The sequence below is a fragment of the Festucalex cinctus genome, chromosome 8 (genome assembly GCF_051991245.1).
Source record: "Festucalex cinctus isolate MCC-2025b chromosome 8, RoL_Fcin_1.0, whole genome shotgun sequence".
NCBI lineage: Eukaryota > Metazoa > Chordata > Actinopteri > Syngnathiformes > Syngnathidae > Festucalex > Festucalex cinctus.
The window spans coordinates 15914859-15937020 of NC_135418.1; the positions used below are offsets into that span (position 1 = coordinate 15914859).

The 22162-nt window shown below is 37.8% G+C and overlaps 2 protein-coding genes and 1 non-coding gene across 5 annotated transcripts; 2 read left to right on the top strand and 1 right to left on the bottom strand.

Annotated features, from left to right (window-relative positions):
- Window positions 1-656: 656 nt before the first annotated feature.
- ccdc3b (coiled-coil domain containing 3b) lies at window positions 657-14618 on the bottom strand. 3 transcript variants are annotated; one of them, XM_077530188.1, is made up of 6 exons: window positions 14546-14618; window positions 12962-13071; window positions 12764-12823; window positions 12220-12592; window positions 6109-6283; window positions 657-1040 (listed from the first exon to the last, which is right to left on the bottom strand). In XM_077530188.1, the coding sequence occupies exons 4-6, from the start codon at window positions 12567-12569 to the stop codon at window positions 747-749; spliced, it is 819 nt and encodes a 272-aa protein (XP_077386314.1). In that variant the 5' UTR covers window positions 12570-12592; window positions 12764-12823; window positions 12962-13071; window positions 14546-14618; the 3' UTR covers window positions 657-746. The 3 variants fall into 3 exon arrangements, with proteins under 3 accessions (XP_077386314.1, XP_077386315.1, XP_077386313.1); XM_077530189.1 differs by lacking the exon at window positions 12764-12823; XM_077530187.1 differs by having other exon boundaries at window positions 12220-12823.
- On the top strand, window positions 13330-13402 carry trnar-acg (transfer RNA arginine (anticodon ACG)). Its single transcript has one exon. It is a non-coding gene; the product is annotated as a tRNA-Arg (tRNA).
- A 126-nt stretch (window positions 14619-14744) lies between the features above and the next one.
- Window positions 14745-21790, top strand: vamp3 (vesicle-associated membrane protein 3 (cellubrevin)). Its single transcript, XM_077530299.1, has 5 exons — window positions 14745-15076; window positions 16316-16394; window positions 19752-19910; window positions 20061-20112; window positions 20317-21790. Coding segments are annotated over exons 1-5 (309 nt in total). The 5' UTR covers window positions 14745-15074; the 3' UTR covers window positions 20334-21790.
- Window positions 21791-22162: the final 372 nt, after the last annotated feature.

Sequence of the window (22162 nt, forward strand, 5' to 3'; positions counted from 1 at the left end):
GACATTGTGTATAAGTAATACGTTTATGTCATTGTACATTTAGAGTATTTTTATTTAAGACTGTTTCTGATATCACTGAGTAAAATCCACATATTAGGCTGATTGGTTGAAGTCCATGTTGTGCTTAAGTCGGAGACAGCTTTCAGACTTTACATGAGGAATCGTAAGTGGAAGTCAACCTGAAACATTTCTTGACAATATTATATGTGACCTCACTAGTCTAAACATGACATTCTGATTATTACATTTGTGGAATATGAGTTATGAAGCATGTTGTTGTTGTTTTTTAATTCATCTCAGGGGCAGCCATTTTGCCACTTGCTGTCGAGTGAAGATGACATCATAGTTGCTCAGGGTTCAGGCAACGACCAATCACAGCTCACCTATTTTCCGAAGCTGAAGCTGTGATTGGTTGATACTAGAGACTTGAGCAACATTGATGTCCTTTTCACTTGACAAGTGGCAAGATGGCCGCCTCCTGATATAGATAAAAACGGCTGGATTTTACTGCTTAACTCATATTTCGACTCACACAATATTTGCCAGAATACTGTATTTAGACAAATGGGGCTGCATTGAACATATTATTGTCAATATTTATTTATTTATTTATTTATTTATTTATTGCGGGGGGGGGGGGGGGGGCTGCATCTTTAAGGACTAGCATATGGATATGATGTGATGAAATATATTTCAGCTTTTGGACATACTTCGGTCAGCATCGTTAGCACGCATTGAAGTCAGCTCTACTTCTTTAACTTTTTTGAGGGCGCCCTCTTGAGGGGGGGTTCCTTCCGGTCCTGGGCGGTGTCCTGATGTGGGTGCGTTCGGGATGTCTTCGACTCATACAGCTGCTTGAGGTTGAGCGTCTGTTGCTCCTTGGCCGTTTCTCGTTGGGCCTGACGCAACAGACGTTTCATGGTCTTCACCTTCTCCCTCAGGTGGCCGTTGGCCTTCTCCAGCGAACGCACCTTCTGAGAGAGCTCACTCACTTTCTCCTCCTCCTCGAATAGAGCCTTCTGCACCGTGGAGCACAACAACTGTGGGGAAAAAAACAAACAAACAAACAAAATGGCTTTAGAGTCAACAGGGTGTGATTTACATGGACTACTAGGACCAAACACCAAAACTTGTAAACAGCAGTCAGATACAGTGCACGTTATGAGACAAATAACCCTTGATTCGCGCGTTCACATCGCTGAGCGGGAACACAACCCACGATACTTGCACCAATATCAGGCAAATCCATCAGGAAAAAAAAGTATGTTTCTATCTGTTTCCGTTTTGCAGCAATTAGCATTAGAAGAGAGCTAGGTTTCATCAGTTTTCACAAATCTATTTAAAATTGTAAGTAATTTAGCTTTTTTTCTACATGGCCCTGGTTGATTTCCTTTGCTCTGCTGCCACCTGCTGGCCGTTTGTGTAATAACTACCATTTCTGCAACCGTTCTTTGCAGTTGAGAGGCTGCATCAAAGCCTTCTGTATGCTCTAGCATAAAAAAACAAACAAACAAAAAACGTATAAATACGTCTTTGGGACACTTAGAAAATAAAAAAAAACACATTTATACGTTATTGGGAGCAAATGAGTTAAGATGGCAACTGTCACGGAGGGTGTCACATGCTATGGTTTGAAGTCCTCCTGGACTACATTTCTGGGGTTTCTGCACTGGTGTTCTCACCCAGGGGAAGTGAGTTCACGTCTGCCCGATAATTTTCTTTTTGCTTTTGGAGATTTATCTTGACCTTGATGAGTCAAAATCCACATTTGGGAAAAGTATCTTCATGAAATAAGTTTGGAAAGAAATGTTAGTTCACTTCCTGAACACAGTGTTGGTTATTGCTTGTCATGCAGTGTACAGGAGTCATTGGGTCACGGTTTAAAAAGATAACCATTGACTGGTCTGATAAGGTGGAATCTGGAACTGAAGGCCTCATGGCCGCACCTTTGGCCGAGGGGTCAGAGCATTGGTCTTGTAAACCAGGGGTCGTGAGTTCAAATCTCTCTGGGGCCTTTTTGTTTGGAACTCCTTCCACTAATAGGACATGTTACTGTTTCGCAGGGTGAAAAACAGAAACGCCCAAGGAGAATTGACTTCACGGACTGAGAATGGAAATTTAGGACTACTGTATGGGGTAATCTAAAGTTGACTGTTTCCGACTGCGCCAGCTATGCAAAGTATGTGATCTGTAGGTCAGAGGTTAGAGAGTAGAGATAAATCTGATGTGAGTCAACACAACAGACCACTTACCATTTGTATGGTACCAAAACAAAAGACCTCCAACTGCTTCAGACTGTATGGATTATTCTGCCTGAGTGTGGATTTCCTCTGCAGATGCTAATGCTTCCATGTGGGCCCGCATGTAAATTGCCTTAAATAACAACTGCTGAAAGTTTGGAGGAAATGTTGAAAATGTGCTGCTGGCGGCCCTTCCACATCACTAGTGGCTACATTTCCTCCTGCAATATAACTGTGGCCATACACCATGTGGCATTACTTACTCCCTATTGGGATGTGAAATGGCTGTGAAACTTTATAACATAAAGGTTGAAAGTGTAGAGACAGGGCGGTCATGAATAGCAGTGGGTGACCCTGCTTTGTGATCACAGGCATAACCAATACCGTAGTTGGACATTAAATGTGCTGTTTTGCCAAACTCGTGAAATGAAACTTATATTGTATTGTAATATTATCGGCCTGGCCAATTATGGGTGCTGATATTTGGCATTTTGACAAATATCGTCATCGGCCTTTTTTACGAATCTGAAGGCCGATAAAGTTGGTATCTCACTGAACGGTGACTGCTCGCGAACGTAGCGAATTTAGTGTTTTCATCATATTCAGACAGTTTTTCACTGTTTGAGATCTTTTGAAACCCTGACAAAAACTCAAAATTAACTACATTCACAAGCATTTGTCACTCACTGAGATCCAGGGAACTTTTCATTTATGGATTTATTTAAATTTCCACTTTCTAAAAATGATGCTCACACTAAGAACTCCCTACACTTTTTTTAATTTATTTTTTTTTTATTTTATTTTTTTTTAAGAAAGTGTTATGTGCTGAAGGGTTGGATCCCAAAGCGCAGACACAAATAAGGTTTTAACTATTTATTCACATCGAAAGGCGAGAAACAGCAAAAGCTGCACAGATGAACAGCGAGCAATAATCCGGCGAACACACACAATTCTCAGACTGAACCTCTACAGGCAGTGAATCCATCTGATTGGTTGTAGCAAGTAAAAGACTAAAGAACGACATCACAAAGGTCCAGACATCACCTAAAGGATTAAAGATCGACATCACATAGCCTAAAACTAGTTGAAACTGGATGATAGTTACATCAGTACAAAACAGACACTTGACCTCACACCCAACAGGTCAAGAACTCAACTCAAACTTAACCCAGGCGTGAACCTAGACATGAGACACGACCCCGAACAAACCTCCTGCATGACTCGAGTCATGACAGAAAGAAATTGTGTTGAAATTTTACAAAAATGTATTGCATAGAAGACTAAGAACTATTTACTCTTGTAATTTAACTTAACACATGCTGATAATTTTTGTTATATTTTTTAAACAAAGCTGTCAATTTTTTGTTTAAAATTAAAAGATTTGTATTTTTTTTCATAATTTTAACGCTAATATTTTCTCTTTTAGTGCAAATGAATATCGGCTTGAACTATCAGTTATCGTCTCCTTGACTACAAATCGTATTGTATCGGCCTTGAAAAAAAAAAAAAAAAACCACACAAAAAAAACATGTTGGTCGATCACTATTTCACATGGAGGAAATTTTAATAAATCAGTTTCAGAGATGGGAAAACAGTATGTGTGGATTTTACTTGCAATGCCATCCCACAGGGGCAATGACTTCTTAGCATGCCTGTGTTTACATGCCATTACACTGTGAACAGAACAAATTAGCTCAAGGACTTAAGCCTTTTCTAAGTGGGAAGAGACATGTTTTGAATGGAAACACATGTGTACTGCTTTAGAGACAAATTTAGTCAAAGCACATGAAGTAAAGCCATAAGCAGCCATTAGTTTTCCCTTTGTGTATGGCGAGGCAGCTCTTGCAAGATTTGGTCGTCCTGCAGTTTGGTGTTACTAGCACATCTTGAGGCATTGTAATGACTTGGATGTACGAACTGTGACCTGAACAACGTCTGCTTTTATTTTCTCTGGGAGGAAATACAATCTGGAGTATAATTTAAGAACCCGCAGCAGATATCTAAATATCACTTGGTAATTACAATCACAGGCCAATCCAACCTCAAATCTTTGCTATTAACGGAAATGCAAACCGTGTTTGTAATTCCCTTTCCCCGTGCTGGAGTTCTGCTTTCATGGGAAGTCAGCAAAAGATTGGAAACAGACAGAAGAAGACCAAAGTGAGGAGGACTGCGCCAAATGTTTGTGCAGTGTTGAGTCAGTGGAAACTATAAATATATAACAAATAAGACTACAAAATGCAAAATACATGAGTCCCATATTTAGATTCTTGAGCAAATTCCATGGGACACACAGTGCCAAAATGAACTTGAGATTTGAATAACATTTATACAGTGGACTCATTTCAAGCATTATCTACAAAGAGCCAACTCTGCATAGTGTCTTTTTCTAATGGTGGATCGACCAATAAGAGACATCAACATCTATTGTCGCACGTAAATACAGTATGTGAGTAAATACACCCTGGACTGTGCTCCATACAATCACAGTACAAATGTATACAAACAATCATTCTCACATTCACATCAACAGACAATTTTGAACTTCAATAAACCTTTAAGGATTTTGGAATGTGGGAGGAAGCACCCGACAAGAGAGCATGCAAACCCCAAGCAGAATTTTGTGTATTTTCCCAAATTAGTGTAATTAGTTTATTGTATATTTGGCAAAAGCATTTCAACCTTTTTCAAATTCATACTTCTGACACTTTCAGACAAAAAAGGCTACGAGCCAATATCGCCATAAAGTCCTTTAAAAGCTGACAATGTATAGCTTTGCTGACAGGGTGGACAATGACAGGGTTGACATTTTTGGCTAATGTTAGCAATAATGAGCACATGGTGGACATCAAGTTATCAAGGTGACTGTGTGCAGTTTTAAAGCTACATTCCACATTATAAAGGGTTTCATACAAAGTATTTAATATTTCACTATGACAGAATGGACATGTTAAATGAGACAACATCCAACTACACACACAATATAATGGCAATTACAACAAAGTATCGTAAATATTTATTCCGCTACTATCTGATGTTTCAGCCACTGCGGGAAGAAAAATTGCTGCACGTAATGTCAGCGAAACCAACAGATGGTTTGCTGAAGGGCAGCTACCCCATAATGACAGGGTGGACAACACTTTCAAGGACACATGCAAAAATATTCATTATGATTACGAAAATCATAATAACATTCTATCAAATAACTTGTTCTGGAAAATAAAACCAATGGATATTTGATTTAGTTTTTATTTTAAATTTAGTGTTATTTAACCACTCTTTACAAACGCTATAATAGCAGGGAAGTGTGTGAGACATGCCAAATTACCATACTTTTCACCCAATGAAAACGAAATGGTATAAAATTTAGGCCACTTATTATTTTGCTACATTTTCATGCGAACTGATTGCGATGACGACACCACAGCCACTTTCCTATATGGTGATAGTGACCCGAACATTCAGCATGTTGTCTACATGATGTAATCCTACATAAGAGGTCCCACATGCTGCGCTTAAAACAAAATGAAGCTATAGAACAAACAAAAAGCCATGGATGTTGCAAGAACAAGATGTTATATGTTCTTAAAGTGGATTTTTCCATAAAACATTGCGGCTTCTTTGTCTAGCCAAACCTCAGAAAATGTCTGTTTCCCAGATTTTGGACTATTATTTGACTTGCAGCATGCTTCCTCTTCAAACAAAAGGATATAGTAATCGTGAATCTCCATGTGTGCCCCCACATTAATCCAAGCAATTGTGGCTTCTTGCATTCTATTCCCTAAAGCAATGTGCTGATTCAGAGTTTCTTGTTCAACTGTTCGCATGGGAAATCAAACACACGGGAGCGTTTTTGCCATCTACGTACCCTGCTGTCCTCTTGAGCCTCCCACTCGGGGGTATAGCTGTGGACCTGAGTACCAGGTGTGCAGTTGGCAAATTGGAACAGGCTGGCAAACATGCGATGGTTGTCCGCCGTGTCTGGGAAGATGGCATCCTGGAAGTTCACTCCATGGGGGACCATGTTGTAGTTTTCATCCATCCTGCATGACAAGAAAGAAAATATATATTGTACACATTTTCACTTTTCAACTCTCTCCAGCCAAGGCAGATTTATGAGTGTGATTAACGTATAGCGTCATGTGAAACGTGTGAGGGAGAACTTATGGACATCTGGAGTCCATCTCGTCTCCACAGAAGACATCAAAAGTTTGCTTGTTTGTACAAGTGACAGAGTTAGTGAAGGTACGATGTGGGTATGCGTAAGAATTGCCTTCGCTGTATTAGCTACACAACACAAATGCAACACCCAAAAATATCGCATCAGCATTTTTGATCTGGCATAATGTCAGTGCATGGTTCCCATCTGTATGAGATGTGTTTGTTATTCTTCTGACAGAATATTTAAGGGGTAGCATATAGGCTAATGTTTTTCCAGTGCACATGAGAACTAGCCTAACACTCAATCTGACTCATTTTAAGATCCCATGTGAGATTTCTGGTTGCATTCTTCGCTATATTCTGCTCATTCGCCCTATCCTGGGAATATTTTGCTCATGATTGATTGAAACAACTATTTTTGTCTCTCTGTGGTTTTGTTGGAGAGGAAATGGATGTCCACTGGATACCGCGATGAGAATGAGAACTCCATCTCTTCATCTTTGTTGTCTCATGAAACAAAGAGTAAACGTATGTGAATGTGAGCCCTGAACATTCCTATTTGGGTATATTTGTGTCAATATATACTTAAGCATCGTAAGATATGTCTACTAACTAGACACACTCAAATATGCGATTTGATTTTGATTTGTAAGTTCAAAATTTATTGTATAGAAATGAAATACCATTTTTAAAAGCGAAGTCAACCTTAAACATTTCTTGACAATAATATGTTATATGTGACCTCACTAGTGAACACAACATTCTGATTAATATTACATTTGTGGAATATGAGTTATGCGCAGAGGTGGCAAATCCAGGTCCAGAAAATAAAAACCCTGCCACAGTTTGTCTTTAGCCCCAGGTGCTTGCTAGGTAGCTAGCTCCCATAGTGCTACCTGCTAGGGAGCTAGCTAGCTAGCATTAGGGGCTAAATCCATACTGTGGCAGGGTTTAACAAAATTCATCCATTTTTATCCATCTCAGGGGGCAGCCATTTTGCCACTTGCTGTCGACTGATGATGACATCACTGTTGCTTAGGCAACAACCAATCAGAGCTCACCAGTTTTTTTTAAGCTGAGCTGTGATAGGTTGTTACCTGAAGCCTGAGCAACTGTGATGTCATTTTCACTTCACAGAAAGTAGCAAAATGGCCGCCATCTGACACTGATAAAAACAGTTGGATTTTACTGCTTAACTCATATTCCATTTGGATTTAGACTAGTGGGCTGCAGAGAATATATTATTGTCAAGATTTTTTTCTTTAACTTTCCCCTTTTAATTTGTACCGATTTGCACTTCAAGGGTAAAACAAAGGAGGCTTTGTTTCGACTTAATCTGTTCCCAATTTAAAGTTTGACTAAATGACTTGTCTTCTCTTACCCCATGCAAGTGCTATCATTCTTCTTATATAACCACCCACTGAGCACAGACAGCCCAAGCCTCATCTGTTACTTTTCTCAGCAGCCACATCATTAATAAACAACAGTTGCGCCATCCCATAACAACCTTATGCGCTTGTCGCAACACATGATGTGGTATGCTTTGGATCATTATCTTTTCTTTTCATTCTCCTCCCACCAGTCTGATACACGTCAACCTGATCTGTCCCACAACATTTGAGGCTTTCTCAAATGTTCTCAGGCAATATTTAATCTGCTGTTACTGTTTGTGAATGTTACCTTGTTGTCAAAAAAAGACAATTAACTATTGTTTTCTATATTTTACAGTTTAGCAATTATGCAGAGGAAATTGAATAATTTCTTCCCGTTAACCCTGATAAATGGAAACGGATGATTGATGCTTTGACCAACAAAAGCGAGGGAGAAAAGTGTTGTCTAACCACATGTCCACACATCTTTCTGAAAGATGCATTATAAAAAAAAAAAGCACTGGTGTTGTTGGCTTTGTGCAGACCCTCATGAGGGACTGCAAAACATTACACACCAGGAATGCTTTCCAGCGCCCCTTCTCAATATCTGACATCTCATCTGTGTAAGTACAAAAAAAAAAAAAAAAAATGTGAAGGAAAAATTGGTAACACCTGTTTGTTAGCACATGCTCGCTATCATCAAGGAGACTTTCATCAGTGCTGGGTCCACAAACAGTGGGCTTCATAAACTTTTGCTATTCTGATTGTCTCTATAATTATATGTGCATGAATGCAACGTTTGAACATACAGTACAGAACACGTTTTTCAATGTGTATGGAAAGTATGGCAGTTAACATAAATTAACTTGGGATAACATAGGAGGTGGGCGTCAACAGTTTGTTTTTGTGAACTTCGGTTTCTTTACTGATTGAGTCCTTTGAGAATCCTTTCTCATGTTTATGGCGCACATCTGAAGAGCTGATGCAGAACAGGAAAAACAGAACAGAAACTTCAGAAGACTTAAGATTTTTTGCCCTTGTTGAAAGCTTACTTGAACATAATTACCAGCAAATGGACTGATGGGAGTATACTTTTTAATTTTCGGGGTGCATACCACAACATTCTTCAGATATTCTTGCGACTGAGTTCTTCCCAGTTACACTATCTGGCACTGTGTGAGATTTGACCAAGAGCTGTGTCCAAATGGATGCGTTTCACTAGTCATGCGTCTCATAAATCAAAAGAACATCTATTAAGTAAACGTAGAAGGGTAAACATGCTAGGGTATTAGTGTTTCACTTTTTTTTTTATTGGATATGAGAAAGACATTTCTCATTGCAAAGTTTCCAAAGATGTGTTCAAGTCAATGAATCAACTGCATCAAAGCATACTAAATATTAACAAAATTACGTGTAACTTTTCATAGTGATTGATATACCATACTTCCCTAAATGCTGGTCTCATTGAATCTGTGCCCAATTAATCTCCAGTTGCATAGATTCTTGCATAAATAAGCGAGCACCTCAAATTCCCTCGTTTCCCCGCGGAAAAAAATACAGGTGGTGTTTAGCTAGCAGTAATTTCAGGTTTAGTCAAAAATGCTACCGTGCCAATATAGAAAGAAAACCAAACAAATGCCAGTAAAATAAATGACAAACCTCATAATACATTTTTAGAAAATATACAGAAAACTAACTACCGGTAATGAAACTCAGCCTTTTTTTTTTTTTTCTTCTACTGCATGTTTCAGCTCCCTCCACAGATGTTCAACAGGATTTAGCTCTTCGGAACAGTTCAATGTTTTGTTCTTAGTCATTCTTGGATGTTTTTATCTGTGTGTTTTGGGTCATTATCCTGTTGGAAGACAGATGCCCTGCAGTTGGGTCCAAGCTTTCTGACACTGGGGAGCACATTTCACTCCAGAATGGCCTGCGAGTTTAGATTCAAGATGGATGAAGTATAGCCCCAGAATAAAACCATGCCTTCCTCGTGTTACAGTAACGGACACTGTTATTTTCTTTTTATGCATCATTTTTTTGCATCTGTAAACATAGAACTGATGTGACTTGCCAAAAAATGTGCAGTTTTGCCCACTCTGTCCAAAGGACGTTCTCCCAGAAGCATTAGGGCTTTTAATTATGGATTTTGGGAAAATTCCATTTTGTCAGTTTCAAGTTACATCAGTATTTAACTGAAGCACATCAACAACACGTGTATCTACTTCTATGACCATATTGCATGGTGATGCAGTAGATGTCTTTATCATAACACTTGCCGCCTGGAGAGCAGACATGACATGTGTAAACCCAAAGTGCACTGTGGCGTTCAAAGAGAAAGTGCTGCTGTACGCAGTTGAACGGTTGAGAAAGAAACTTAGCATAGCAAAGAGTCGTCACTGAACCCTAACTTGCATGTCTTTGACGTTTGGGAGGACCCAAAGAAATCCCACACTTGGAAGTATACAGAATATGCAAACTCAACAGTTTGTTGATGATTTTTGAGCAAAGTGAACAAAAAAAATAAGGAGCAAACGTTCAATCTTTTATAGGCGTTACGTGCCACCAACTTTCACATTCAATAAAACTGGATGAAGTCCTTCTGTCCCAAAGTATTTGCAGTGTCTTTGTTTTACACAAGTTATCTTCAAGGGCTATGAAAGCTCATCATATCCAATGCCCATTGCATTTGCAAAGCGACAGCTAAGCAAACATGGTGAAGCTGCATTTAGCTATTATGCTGTACACAGATGGAATAGGCTGCCAACAGAAGTGAAGTCAGCCCCGAGTGTAAATGCTTTTTAAATCCAGGTTAAAAACTTTGCTTTTTTCTCATACTTTTGATTAAGGACTTTTAAACAGCTTTAATTAATTTCCCCCCCTTCCTTTTTAATTATTATTAGAAACTTCCTTATGCTATATGTTTTAAAGTTTATGAATAATGTTTTAATATTGTCATTGCATGTTCTCTTAGTAAATTCTTCCTGTGAGTGTTAACTACTGTGTTTGTTGATGCTTATGTGTTGTCTGTCTTTGTGTAAAGCACATTGAGTTGCCTTGTGTATGAAATGTGCTATACAAATAAACTTGCCTTGCCTTGCCTAAGATGGACAGATTGCCTCACCTACAGTATGTGACTAGAAAGGTATGTAACGTACGTACCGGTTTGTTTTATTTTTACGGTAATAACTTTTTTTAACTATTTGTTTACACTCTGTTATTATGCTTTTATACATCACAGTGCTATATCACTAAAAATTGTGGTGGTTTGTTGGGTACTGAGACATAAAAGGCATCCACCCCTCTTTTTTTGTATGAGTAAATTGGTCAAGGAACAGATTAAATTAATGATTAAAATCAATAAATACGTTGTAATTAGGCATGGGACGATTACCAGTTTGACAGCTTACCTTTATTTTAAAAAGTCAAGGTTTCAATAACCACTAATATGGGCTTGTCACCGGTAATGAGCTCTTCTTTTTTTTTTCTTCTCTTTTTTGAGGGGATGTCTAATGACATAAATGATTGTCTGTTTGGAACATTTAAAAAAAAAAAAAAAAAAAAAGAGCTGCCTTTTTGAAGTTTATTGCCTCCAAATAAAAAATAGTTCCCATCCTGCTCTGCAAGCACAAAGCAGTTATGCATGCGAGAGGGGTTGAGCAAGAGAAAGAGACACTGCAAACAATGATGCATTTTTCAGTGATTAATGTGCATTGTTCTATAAATAAATAAATAAATAAATAAATGACTAAATAAATAAATAAATAAATAAATAAATAAATAAATAAATAAATAAATAAATAAATAAATAGTGCCAGCGGGCAATACTTTGCCCCAAGGACAACATGAGTGGCTCATGGGTCTGTGGTAAAAAATAAATAAATAAAAAATAGCAGGGACACTGGGACTTACTATGAAATATAAAATATTACAACAGAAGAAGAATGTTTATTTTATTAATTGAAACTTAACATGATACCAGTTTGTTCTGTACCAAACATTCTATGTTTTGTTTAAAAATAAACTGATTGTGTTCAATGGCAAAAAAAAATAAAAAAATCTGCTGTTTTTATTTACCAATTTTTTTTAATTTTTTTTTTAAGTCATCTTAGAGCTGTAATTGTAATACCAATTTCACTGTGATAGGCTACAGCAATATTTTTTCTCACAGGTAGGCTATTTTACCGTCTAAATCTAATATTAGCCTGTGTCTAATAAGTAACTATAATATGGGCGAAAATTGATAAATTGCAACATATAACATTTATATTATATTTCATGCAAATCCTTATAGAATGGAGCGTGTCGTATGTTGCCCACTGGCCACACTTTGCTCACCCCTGATATAGGCTACCCATGAGGTGGGCATTTTACATGATATGTGATGGACTCATTCAGTCAGTCAGTTAGGCTACTTCAGCAATTAAAGAGGAGGGAGGGGGTTTACTCACTTTAGGAAGAAGTAGTAATTATTATTTGGGGTCACACTGTAGGAGAAGCATGAGAAGTAGCCCAGGCCAGTGATGTTAAACCTGGAGCCCGCGGGCACCTCCAGCATGCTTCCCCACGCCTGGTCACACAGCAGCTCGATCTCGGCGAAGTAGAGCAGGTCGCTGTGGCTCTGCCACGGCAGGTAGTTGTACGGCTCCTTGTGCAGGGCCAGCACCTTTGCGAACACGATGATCTCGGCCAGCTCGGCACGGCACGCCTCCGTCTGGGGTCTCCAGTCGTGGGGCAGCTGGCACCCCTCGCTCCACTCAGGACCGGCCACAGTCAGGAGAAAAAGCACGATAATCCACATGATCCCACGCAAAGAGTCGTGAGCTGAAGATGGATGGAAGTTGCAAAGTAAGAGCGATGCGCTCACGCAGTGGACATAGTCTATTTCAATGAATTATCCGGGTGGTTTGTATGTGAGGAAAAAATATAAACAAGCATAAAAACAAACATTAACTCGTTTGTGCTTCTGTCGTCTCCAGCCTGCAGAAGTGATACCTGTAATTTTGAAGGAGGAGGATCATCAGTCTTCTCTCAGCTGCAGCAATTCCCTCTCACCTTTCAACACAAATTTAGGCGGGGCAAACAAAACCACTGCTAAAAACATCGCATTGGACCTTAAAAGTGATTATAATTTTACTCTTACACGATGTTAGAAAATTGGATGAGATTTTAAAACAAAAGAAAAACGCTTACCGTAAGAGGTGGATTTGGGGAGATGGTAATGGCGCCCTCTTGTGGCAGTGTTTTGTGCTACTAGTAGTATCAACTCTGGTCCGAGACTGTTGAATCCTATTCAGTCAAACCTTTGGAAAGACCATTGAGTGATACAATTTTTTTCCCCAGTGTTTAGACACGCAAGTAATACACGAAAGCAAATGCAACACAGTCTTTAGTCAATTTTCGGAGGGAAATGAAGCATTGTTGGCAATTCTTGGTCGCAGTTCGAAATGCGATTTTCTCAACTAGACATTATTTTGACACGAATAAAAACCAAGAGCCAAATTGCTACCTTGACATTCTTTCTTTAATATATATAAACATGCTGGGTGCTGTTGTACAACGGGCCAGTGGCGCAATGGATAACGCGTCTGACTACGGATCAGAAGATTCTAGGTTCGACTCCTGGCTGGCTCGTGAATTTTTTTCTTTTTCTTTTATTACTGAATGAAACAAAAGACAAGCAATGACGTAATTTCAACCAAAATAATCGTAGCTAAAAACAAAACAAAACAAAAAAAACGTTGGAATATGTAAGACAACGGATGAGTTAAAAAAATTTAAAGAACCCATTTTGGCCAGATTAAATGAAACGGCAATGACGTATTATTTACGTAAAATTTTTTCATTTTTCATTTTTACTTTAAATGCTCGTTTGCAAGGAGACACAGGCGCATTGTTAAGATGTAAAATCACAAATCGCTGAACGCTTCACATCACATCCAATGTACTGTTATCTAAAATGGAGCCTAAACAGTTTAAACTATGACCGCTAGGGGGAAGCATTGTATAGTATTTGTTTGAGTCTCATGCCTCAATGTTCACATGCTGTTTTATATTGTCACAATTTGAAATCACGATAGAGGTTACTCATCAAGATCAATACTGATATGTTTTGTTTTTTATTACACAAATGTTCTCGCATAAATGGTACATGTTTCCAATTTATGTGAAAATTAAATCAGGCACTAAAGACATCACGATGGTGTCAAATTCAAAGTGAGTAGCATGTTTCTTTGTGAAACTTCAAAGAAAGGTCTGGAAACGGCAGGAATTTAAATAAAATAAGTGTCAAATGAGATGGAGGCAGTATGGCATTGGCTTGTATAACTGTAAATGGAATTATAATTACAGTTTCACATAATTTCTATTCTAATAAATTGAAATGTATGTTTCAAGTTTTTGGTCAACACAATCTTTTTCTGAATTTTGATGATTAGACCCACCACTTTTTTATTAAATTACTTTAAACCTAGTATTTGTTTGACTTCCATTGGTTAAGTGGAAATTAATGACCTCTCTCTCTCTTAATAAGCGGCTAAGAAAATGGATAGGTGGATTGATGGATGGATATTTAAGTCAATATTTTATTTTTATTTTTTTTTCCCCCCAAATGTCACATGCTCATCACGGGGCTTTTCTCCTTGTCTTTAATTGGGTGTACATATGCAATTCAAATAGTTATTTAATATGCTATGTGTGTTGCTTTGAGTGAGAGAGCATTGCAATACAACATTTGTTATTATTTCAAAATATATTGTATTTCGATGTGGCCGTTACTTGTCATCGTCATCACTGTTGGCGGAAGTATGTCTTTGTAGCCTGTTCAGTGTTGCATTCAAGTGCTCCCAGGTAAAAATATAATCCGACAACAAAGACTGACGTTTTCATCGAGGAAAAAACACTTTCGTGTATTTTACGTCAACACTATAACGTCACATAACATTTTTAACGCTTACTTTTGCTTAAATCTAGATTTTTAACGCACGTACAACTAATGCCGGTGTTATGCGAAATGTGTAAACAGAAGTAATCAAAGCTATAAGCCACATGACGCTATCGAATCAACTTCACAAATAATCAAGGTTTTAAATTAATCAATTTCCAAACGGTTGGTGATTAGTTCACTTCAGCTAAACTGTCATATTTTCAGTTAGTTTCCCGAGGTTAGTGGGTGGTGCAGTTTTTTTTAAATGACTGGGAACTTCGAATTTCCAACTTCCCATTGAAACGGCAACGCAGCTCAACTCTGAAACTCGCTTACAAACAAGAAGCATCCGGTGCAAGATAAAGCAACTTTCACTTCACGATGTAAGATTTAAATCTATACAGTATATGCACGCATTACTGGTCGATTGTGTTGTTGGGTCAAATAAGTGTGAAACACTTGATCTGGTTACGTTGCGGAAAAAAATGGAACGTAGCATACGCCCTAAACTTAGCTGTTAGCGCGCAACAAGTGCTAGTTTGTTAACCAGGCGAATTCTTCATAAGTTTTCGTTAGCCGTAAACATTCTACATTGCCGAGTAAACTCTAACCTAGTTTTTGTTAATAGCTCATACGTTGTATTGTTCTTCAAACATTCGCTGAAGTTCACTTCAGTTTGATTTAGCATCCCCGAACAGCTAACCTAACAGTTAGCGTATAGACGTCAAAACTACATAAGTTTTTTTTTTTTTTTCTAACCACAAAAAAATAAATTAAATGATCAAATGGCGAGTCGATTCATAACACAGACTAAACAGCTGCTGGTTAAAGTGTTGTTTGAATGGCTGTGGTACATTTATTTATTTATTTATTTATTTATTTATTTATTTATGTATTTATTTATTTATGTATTTATGTATTTAACGATTTGAAATATTTCAGCCAAATTATACAATAAAAATATTGAGATAATCGATGAGCTGCGGAATGCAAACACGTTTTCAGTGGTCTGTTAATGTTTTAGTTGAGTAATGTCTATTTTCCGGTGTTCTTCCGGCGTGCCAAATTATCTAATCGCCTTGTGTATGCGAAACTGGAATGTAGTAGCATGGTACTGGCTGCATGTAGGCCTTATCCAGTGTCACAAGTTTACTTGTTAATCTGTGCTACGGTGCCTAGTAAGGGATTTGACAGACAGAATGTTCATACACTCACCCTGTCACTCTCCAGTTTGTTCTTGAAATAGCCTTCTCTTTTCTAAACGAACAGTGATATGAAAGTGTGGTAACAGCATCACGGATTCCAATACAAATAAAATTTACAACATTAAAAAAAATACAAGCACGCGTAGCAAAAACACGTCTTTTCTAATGATTCTAGCATTTTTTTTTAGGCTTGTTTCTTGAATTGTTTTTTTTAAGTCATTCTTTTGAACCACAATTCAAAAGCAATAACAAACAAGGAAATAAAAAGTTCACTTCCTGTAATAGTCTCCCACTTGACAATTTTTCTTTCACGGTTTCATTACACAACACATGACCAGTTTATGTTTAGAAATATTGTCTGCCACGTCCAGATTTATGCAAAAAATAACATGTATGTTCAATATTGTGCTTCTCCAGGTCAGGCTTAGTTCCAGAAGGTTCTGGTGCAGGGTCAAGCAACAAGCGCTTGCAGCAGACCCAAGCCCAGGTCGATGAGGTAAGATAACTGCACAGGTCGAACTTATATAAAAATATGACATATTGGTTGCAGTTAGGGGTGTAAAAAAAAAAAAAAAAATCGATTCGGCGATATATCGCGATACTACATCGCGCGATTCAATAAAAAAAATCGTTTTTTTGTTTTTTTGTTTTTTTTTTGTTTTTTTTTTTAAAGAGCTCAGAATTGTTCATTCGGTAGTCTTACCGATTCAACGTCTTATCATCATTGCCTTTTTTTTTTTTTGTGTGTGTGTGTGTGTGTGTGTGAATCGATTTTTAAACTTCCATTTTTAATGGAAAAATATTCAACAAAACGTCTGACTTCGGGTTAGGATTCACACCTTGAGCATGGAAGAATGTTATATGAACGGAACATTAAGCCTTAATATTTTATTTTAATGCTGTTCAAACATGAAACAGATTACAACCTCTATAAGACTGAAATTTCAGATAAATAAATAATACATTTTCATATAAATCTTACACTCTACAAGCTTACTGATTAGTATTTTCTAAATTTGAATGAAAAAAAATCGCAACAATCGACTTATAAATTCGTATCGGGATTAATCGGTATCGAATCGAATCGTGACCTGTGAATCGTGATACGAATCGAATCGTCAGGTACTAGGCAATTCACACCCCTAGTTGCAGTGATGCTTTTTCTCAATATGTTCACTGCATGAGTTGTGGAAACCTTTGCAATGACCTTTCAGAAATGTGTTGTCAAAGTATTCAGGCTTTCCCCTAGCATTTTATTAGCCCGGCAGCGGCCCACCAGGATTTGTTTTAGGGCTGCACAATATATCGAAAAAATATCGATATCACGATATTGGCCTATGTAATATTTATATCGCAAAGGCATGCAATAAGTTTGATATGGAATTTTATACTTTTATCTGAATTTGACCAGGTGGACTGTCAGGTCTACTTATTTGACATTTATTAAACATTACAAAAAATGGAGAAGACACTCAGTTCAAAGTTTGCGAGGAGAGAGGAGAGGAACTGACTGATACAATTCACGACTGCGCTCTCTGAGAAAAATCCCCTCCTCACCCTCTCTTTTTATGTGGTTTCTATTCCCCTAGTTACATGGATGTTCCAACTCTAATAATGCAAATGCAAAACATAGTTGGAATAAAGTGCACTTAACGAAAATATGCACTGCCATCCAATAGTTGAACATTATCGAGAGGTAATTACACTGAATTAAGAATACATTGAGTTTGATTATTTTGCCGCATGAAAAAAAATGTAATTCTTTCATTAGATAATAAAAATGTCATGTCTTTAGGTACATATTAAATATAGCAATAATATCGATATTGCTATATTCAGCAACTATATTGCCTATCGCATGTTTTTCCAATATTGTGCAGCCCTAATTTCTTTGCACCCCCCCGTCCTCCCCCAAACAGGCTAACTTTTGTGACCCTATCCTCTCTATGTTGTCCTCAAGTTAGTGGATGTTTCATGAAAAGGGAATTTCCGTGATTAATAGCCGTAAATACTGAAACGCATTTAATATTTTTACACTGCAGGCTATTCGGGAACCTTTTGTGTATACTGGGCCTTACTGTCTCCTGCACAGAATGACAACTTCCTCACATATAAGCGAGCAGCAAACGTGGCGCGTCTACATTAACAACAGATGATGTGCAGATGTTCATGTGTTTGAGAAATATTTGCTTTATGACCATTAAAATGCTGATGATAAAGTGCAGACCTTATCTATCAAGGGTTGAGCATTGTGTTCATGCTGCTGACTGTTCACATCCGAGACAGCACATCCAGACACTGTTTGTTAAACCAGGAAATTTTAAGCACTGTCATTTCAAACTGTTCTCCTAAGGTTCATACAATGTAAAAAATATTTTTTCATGGTGAAAACTAATTGCGGTAGTGTTTTTTTTTTTTTTTTTGCCATTTAATAAAATCTCATGATAGGCCAGTTTTTCTGCAAATAATGGAGGGTAGCTTCCTGAAACTTCAATCTGAGGTGCTCCACTGCAGGTTGAAAATAGTAATGATTCGAAAGTAATCATGGCAAGCAGGAGAATCGCCCATGTTGGACATGCCCACCTATTTTTGCAGACCTCCTGTCGGAATCAGCTTCTCGGCGCAGCGCTAGCCGGCACCACTTGTCAGTGCTTCATGCGTCCTCCAAACAACATCTGATCATGAACTTTCAGTCATTATTAAAGCAGTTTTAATTTCACCTGCCAATGCAATACCATGCACAAAAACAAGTAAAATAGCCAAAGATGGAAAAGACGTTCAACTTGAAAACAACGTGGTCAACACTACCGAGGGCAGCAGGTACTGGCCCTTCAATTGAAGGGGATTAAGTTACTGAAATTAATTTTATTCAAACTCAGAGTTTCACCATAGTCCAAGTTTAAAAAACATTAGTCATAGCACCCATTTAACCATCCATTGCATTAATGAAATGACATAATTTTAGGCCTGATGCAAATGTTTGCACATCATCACTGCCTAGTGAAAGTTGCTTTCATCAAAATTATTCCTTCTTGTACTGACGTCAGTTCAGAGCCTCCATTGATTGTTCCTCCCTCTCGCTGTCCCTGGCTACCCGATGACTCATTGTTTCTTGATGTGTGTCTCAAACAGAATTGCATAACCCTTGACATTGCTCTTATGAAGCGCCAGTACAAGGAAATGTGTTGCCCGCAAATACGTTTCACATGTTAATTTACTGGCCTGAGAATACTTTGTGATAAGATTGCTTTGAAATGACGTATGACAGCATGCTCTTCCAATTTTTTTTTTTTTTTAAATGCTGAAATTAGCCCCTCCTACACAGAACAGTAACTTTAAGCATGTCCGCAGAGCCTCCAATTGGTTGCCGGAGGTTTATATAATCACTGTGGTTATGTAACGCTTGCACACTCCTCTGCACGCTCTGTCTGAGGGGAGTGGCACTAGTAGGGTTTGTGGATCAGTGGAACATGTGGGTTATGTGCGGGTGTTTCCTGATACTGTCTGATGTCTGTTCATACAAGTTGGTACTACGATGACATTTATGTAGGGCTGCAATTAACTTTTTTTTTTTTAATCGATTAAGCTGTCCATTTATTTTGGCAATAAATCGATGCATTAGATTAACCCCCCGACACACTGACCCCCCCAGTCTCTGAGTGTGCAATGGGTCTTACTTAATTCAGATCTGTAAACACAGCAAACAGTATTTGGAACTCTCTTTTTGCTATTTAAATATTTGGCTCCAATATGGTGTTGTTAAGCGGTCCCAGACATTTGATTTAAGTCACTTTTTCTTTTTTGTAGCCCTAAGAGAATTAATCAATTGATCAAACGTGGCGTTTGCATCCAGGTGGTGGATATTATGCGTGTGAATGTGGACAAAGTGCTGGAACGTGACCAGAAGTTATCTGAACTGGACGACCGAGCAGATGCACTCCAAGCTGGAGCATCCCAGTTTGAGACCAGCGCTGCCAAGCTGAAGAGGAAGTACTGGTGGAAGAACTGCAAGGTACAATGATTAAGTTTTTTTTTTATTTTTATTTTTTTTATTTTTTTTTTTATTTTTTTTTTTTTTTATTTTTTATTTTTTTTTTAACATCTTGCAGCTGTTTTTGAATTTGAGCTGAGCTCTTTCATTCTTTGCCTACCTGCCTTGCAGATGTGGGCCATCCTGATAGCCGTCCTAGTGATTATCGTGGTCATCATTATTAGTGAGTATCACGTAGCAAAATATTACCAAGAAAATGTTGAGAAAGAAGTTGCCCGTCGAGAATGTAATACACCCTGCATGCCCTTTTGCCCCTCCCCTAAATATTTGCACCCCTATACACATATGACATTTCAGGTGTGCATTTCTTTTCTGAAATTTCACTGATATGCTCAAACTATTTACTCTTCTTTTGTTTTCTTTTCAGTTTGGTCACAAGCGTAAAACGACATCAAGAGGAGGAGGAACTGCGTGAGGAAGAGATGAGCAACATGCATCATTTGAAGGCAGAGGTCACATTTGAGTGGCTTCTTAGTTCCACATTTTCTTGTCCGTGGAACGGGAGGGGGGGGTCTTCATTCCTTGTCCTGTTATGTGTGCCGGCATGTGCCTCAGTAAAGGACGGGCTAACTACAAGCCTTTCCTATGCAGTGCCACATACCAAAGACATATTGACAGATGATTAGCTAATTAAACTAAAACTAAATTGGTGTCAAATGTTGGAAACAAAAAAATGGTGCCTCCTCTCCAGTTCGTGTTGTAACTTATATCAAAACGTACCCATTGTCCTTGAATACAACACAAAATATGGTGTATAGTTGTGAAATCCTCTTGTATTTTGTTTTTATGCTTGCCAACTAGCCAACAGTGTGTGTGCCAAGGTAAGAATGTGCCTTTAGAAAAAGTTAAAAATTTTCTGGAAATGTATTGTGCCTACCATTGAAGCAATTTCAGCATTTTTCAACTTTGGAAGAGTACTCCTATACTGTATTTTGCTTCTGCCTGACTTCAAAAGACAAAGAGTTGTTCGATTGTATGATAATACGACCCAATGCCTTAACTTATTTATACACGACTTAGTGCTTATGTACTTCTGTTTTGCAGAGATATCAATTGTTAGTTATATACTTAAGTAAATTGAACTTGGAGTGAATTCAATTGTGAATATATGACATAATTAAATTAATCATCTTATATCAAAGATATCTTAGGAGGAACACGTTTGTGTCAGTTCATAAATTTGCATCACTGTCTCAGGAATGACTTGTGCTTGGTGTGTAGTTTAAAACAAATTTGTGCTTCGATGGGGATCAACTTCTACAGCAGGGATGGGCAACCTATGGCCACAATAGCCCGCCATGCAATTCTGAAAACTTAAGAACCAGTTCTAGAAGGCAAGGTAAATTAAATGTAATGTCCACTGTTAGCATTTAACCCACAAATTGTCACACTACACAACAAACAGATTAGTTCATAAGTATTCAGTATGGCCCTCAAAGGACTTTGTAGAAATGGAAATGGCCTGGCTGTGTAAAAAAAAAAAAAAAAAAAGATACTTGTTCCACATAATGAATGATAATTATCTACCTGATGGAGTCAGTTGGGCCTTCAGAATGCACCAAAATACTAGATTAACTTCAGTGAGTGTATAATGACACTGATGTATCCAATCAAAGTGTACACGTCTGTTATGTCATTTTATTGTGCTATAGTTTTAATACTAATGTGGAGCTAATCTTGAATGCTTTTTGTTTTATGTCCACTGCTGCTAAACATTGCAGCTGTTGGAATTTGTAGAAACACTTAGTTTGGGGAATTACAGTGAAAATTACATGTATTGTGCTAACACTGGATGATTGCATACCCTGCTGTTGCATCTGATTAAAATGCGTTAAATGGTGTCTTGTTACTTTCTGTTATATTTTAGTGCCCTTTTTCTACAGTTCTTTTTTTTATTATTATTTTTTTAATCTTAGCCATTCTCATGCATTTGCTACTTCTACACTATAAATTATTTATACTTTTATTCTTGATACTCATTTCGAGTAATTAATGTAATATCAGATGTGGACCTAATACTAAAATGTATTTTGATTTACACCAATAAAATAACGTATTAACTGCAACGTAATGTGTGATGTATAAACAGTTTTTAACAGCAATCTGATGAATGAGGTGTCTCAAGTGTTCATTCCTGCGGTGATGAAAAGGCCTGTGATGGTTTGCGCGTGCGCAATTTTCACTGTACAGCACGTACGTTTCCCTCTGTTATG

Excerpts from the sequence above, each read along its gene's own strand:
- vamp3 (XM_077530299.1), top strand. Across the intron at positions 16,395-19,751 it reads CCCAAGCCCAGGTCGATGAG|GTGGTGGATATTATGCGTGT; the intron begins GTAAGATAACTG and ends GTTTGCATCCAG. Across the intron at positions 19,911-20,060 it reads ACTGGTGGAAGAACTGCAAG|ATGTGGGCCATCCTGATAGC; the intron begins GTACAATGATTA and ends CCTGCCTTGCAG.
- ccdc3b (XM_077530189.1), bottom strand. The coding sequence starts at position 12,569 with ATGTGGATTATCGTGCTTTTTCTCCTGACTGTGGCCGGTCCTGAGTGG. Across the intron at positions 6,284-12,219 it reads AATTACTACTTCTTCCTAAA|GATGGATGAAAACTACAACA; the intron begins GTGAGTAAACCC and ends CTTGTCATGCAG. Across the intron at positions 1,041-6,108 it reads AGGCTCAAGAGGACAGCAGG|TTGTTGTGCTCCACGGTGCA; the intron begins GTACGTAGATGG and ends TTTTCCCCACAG.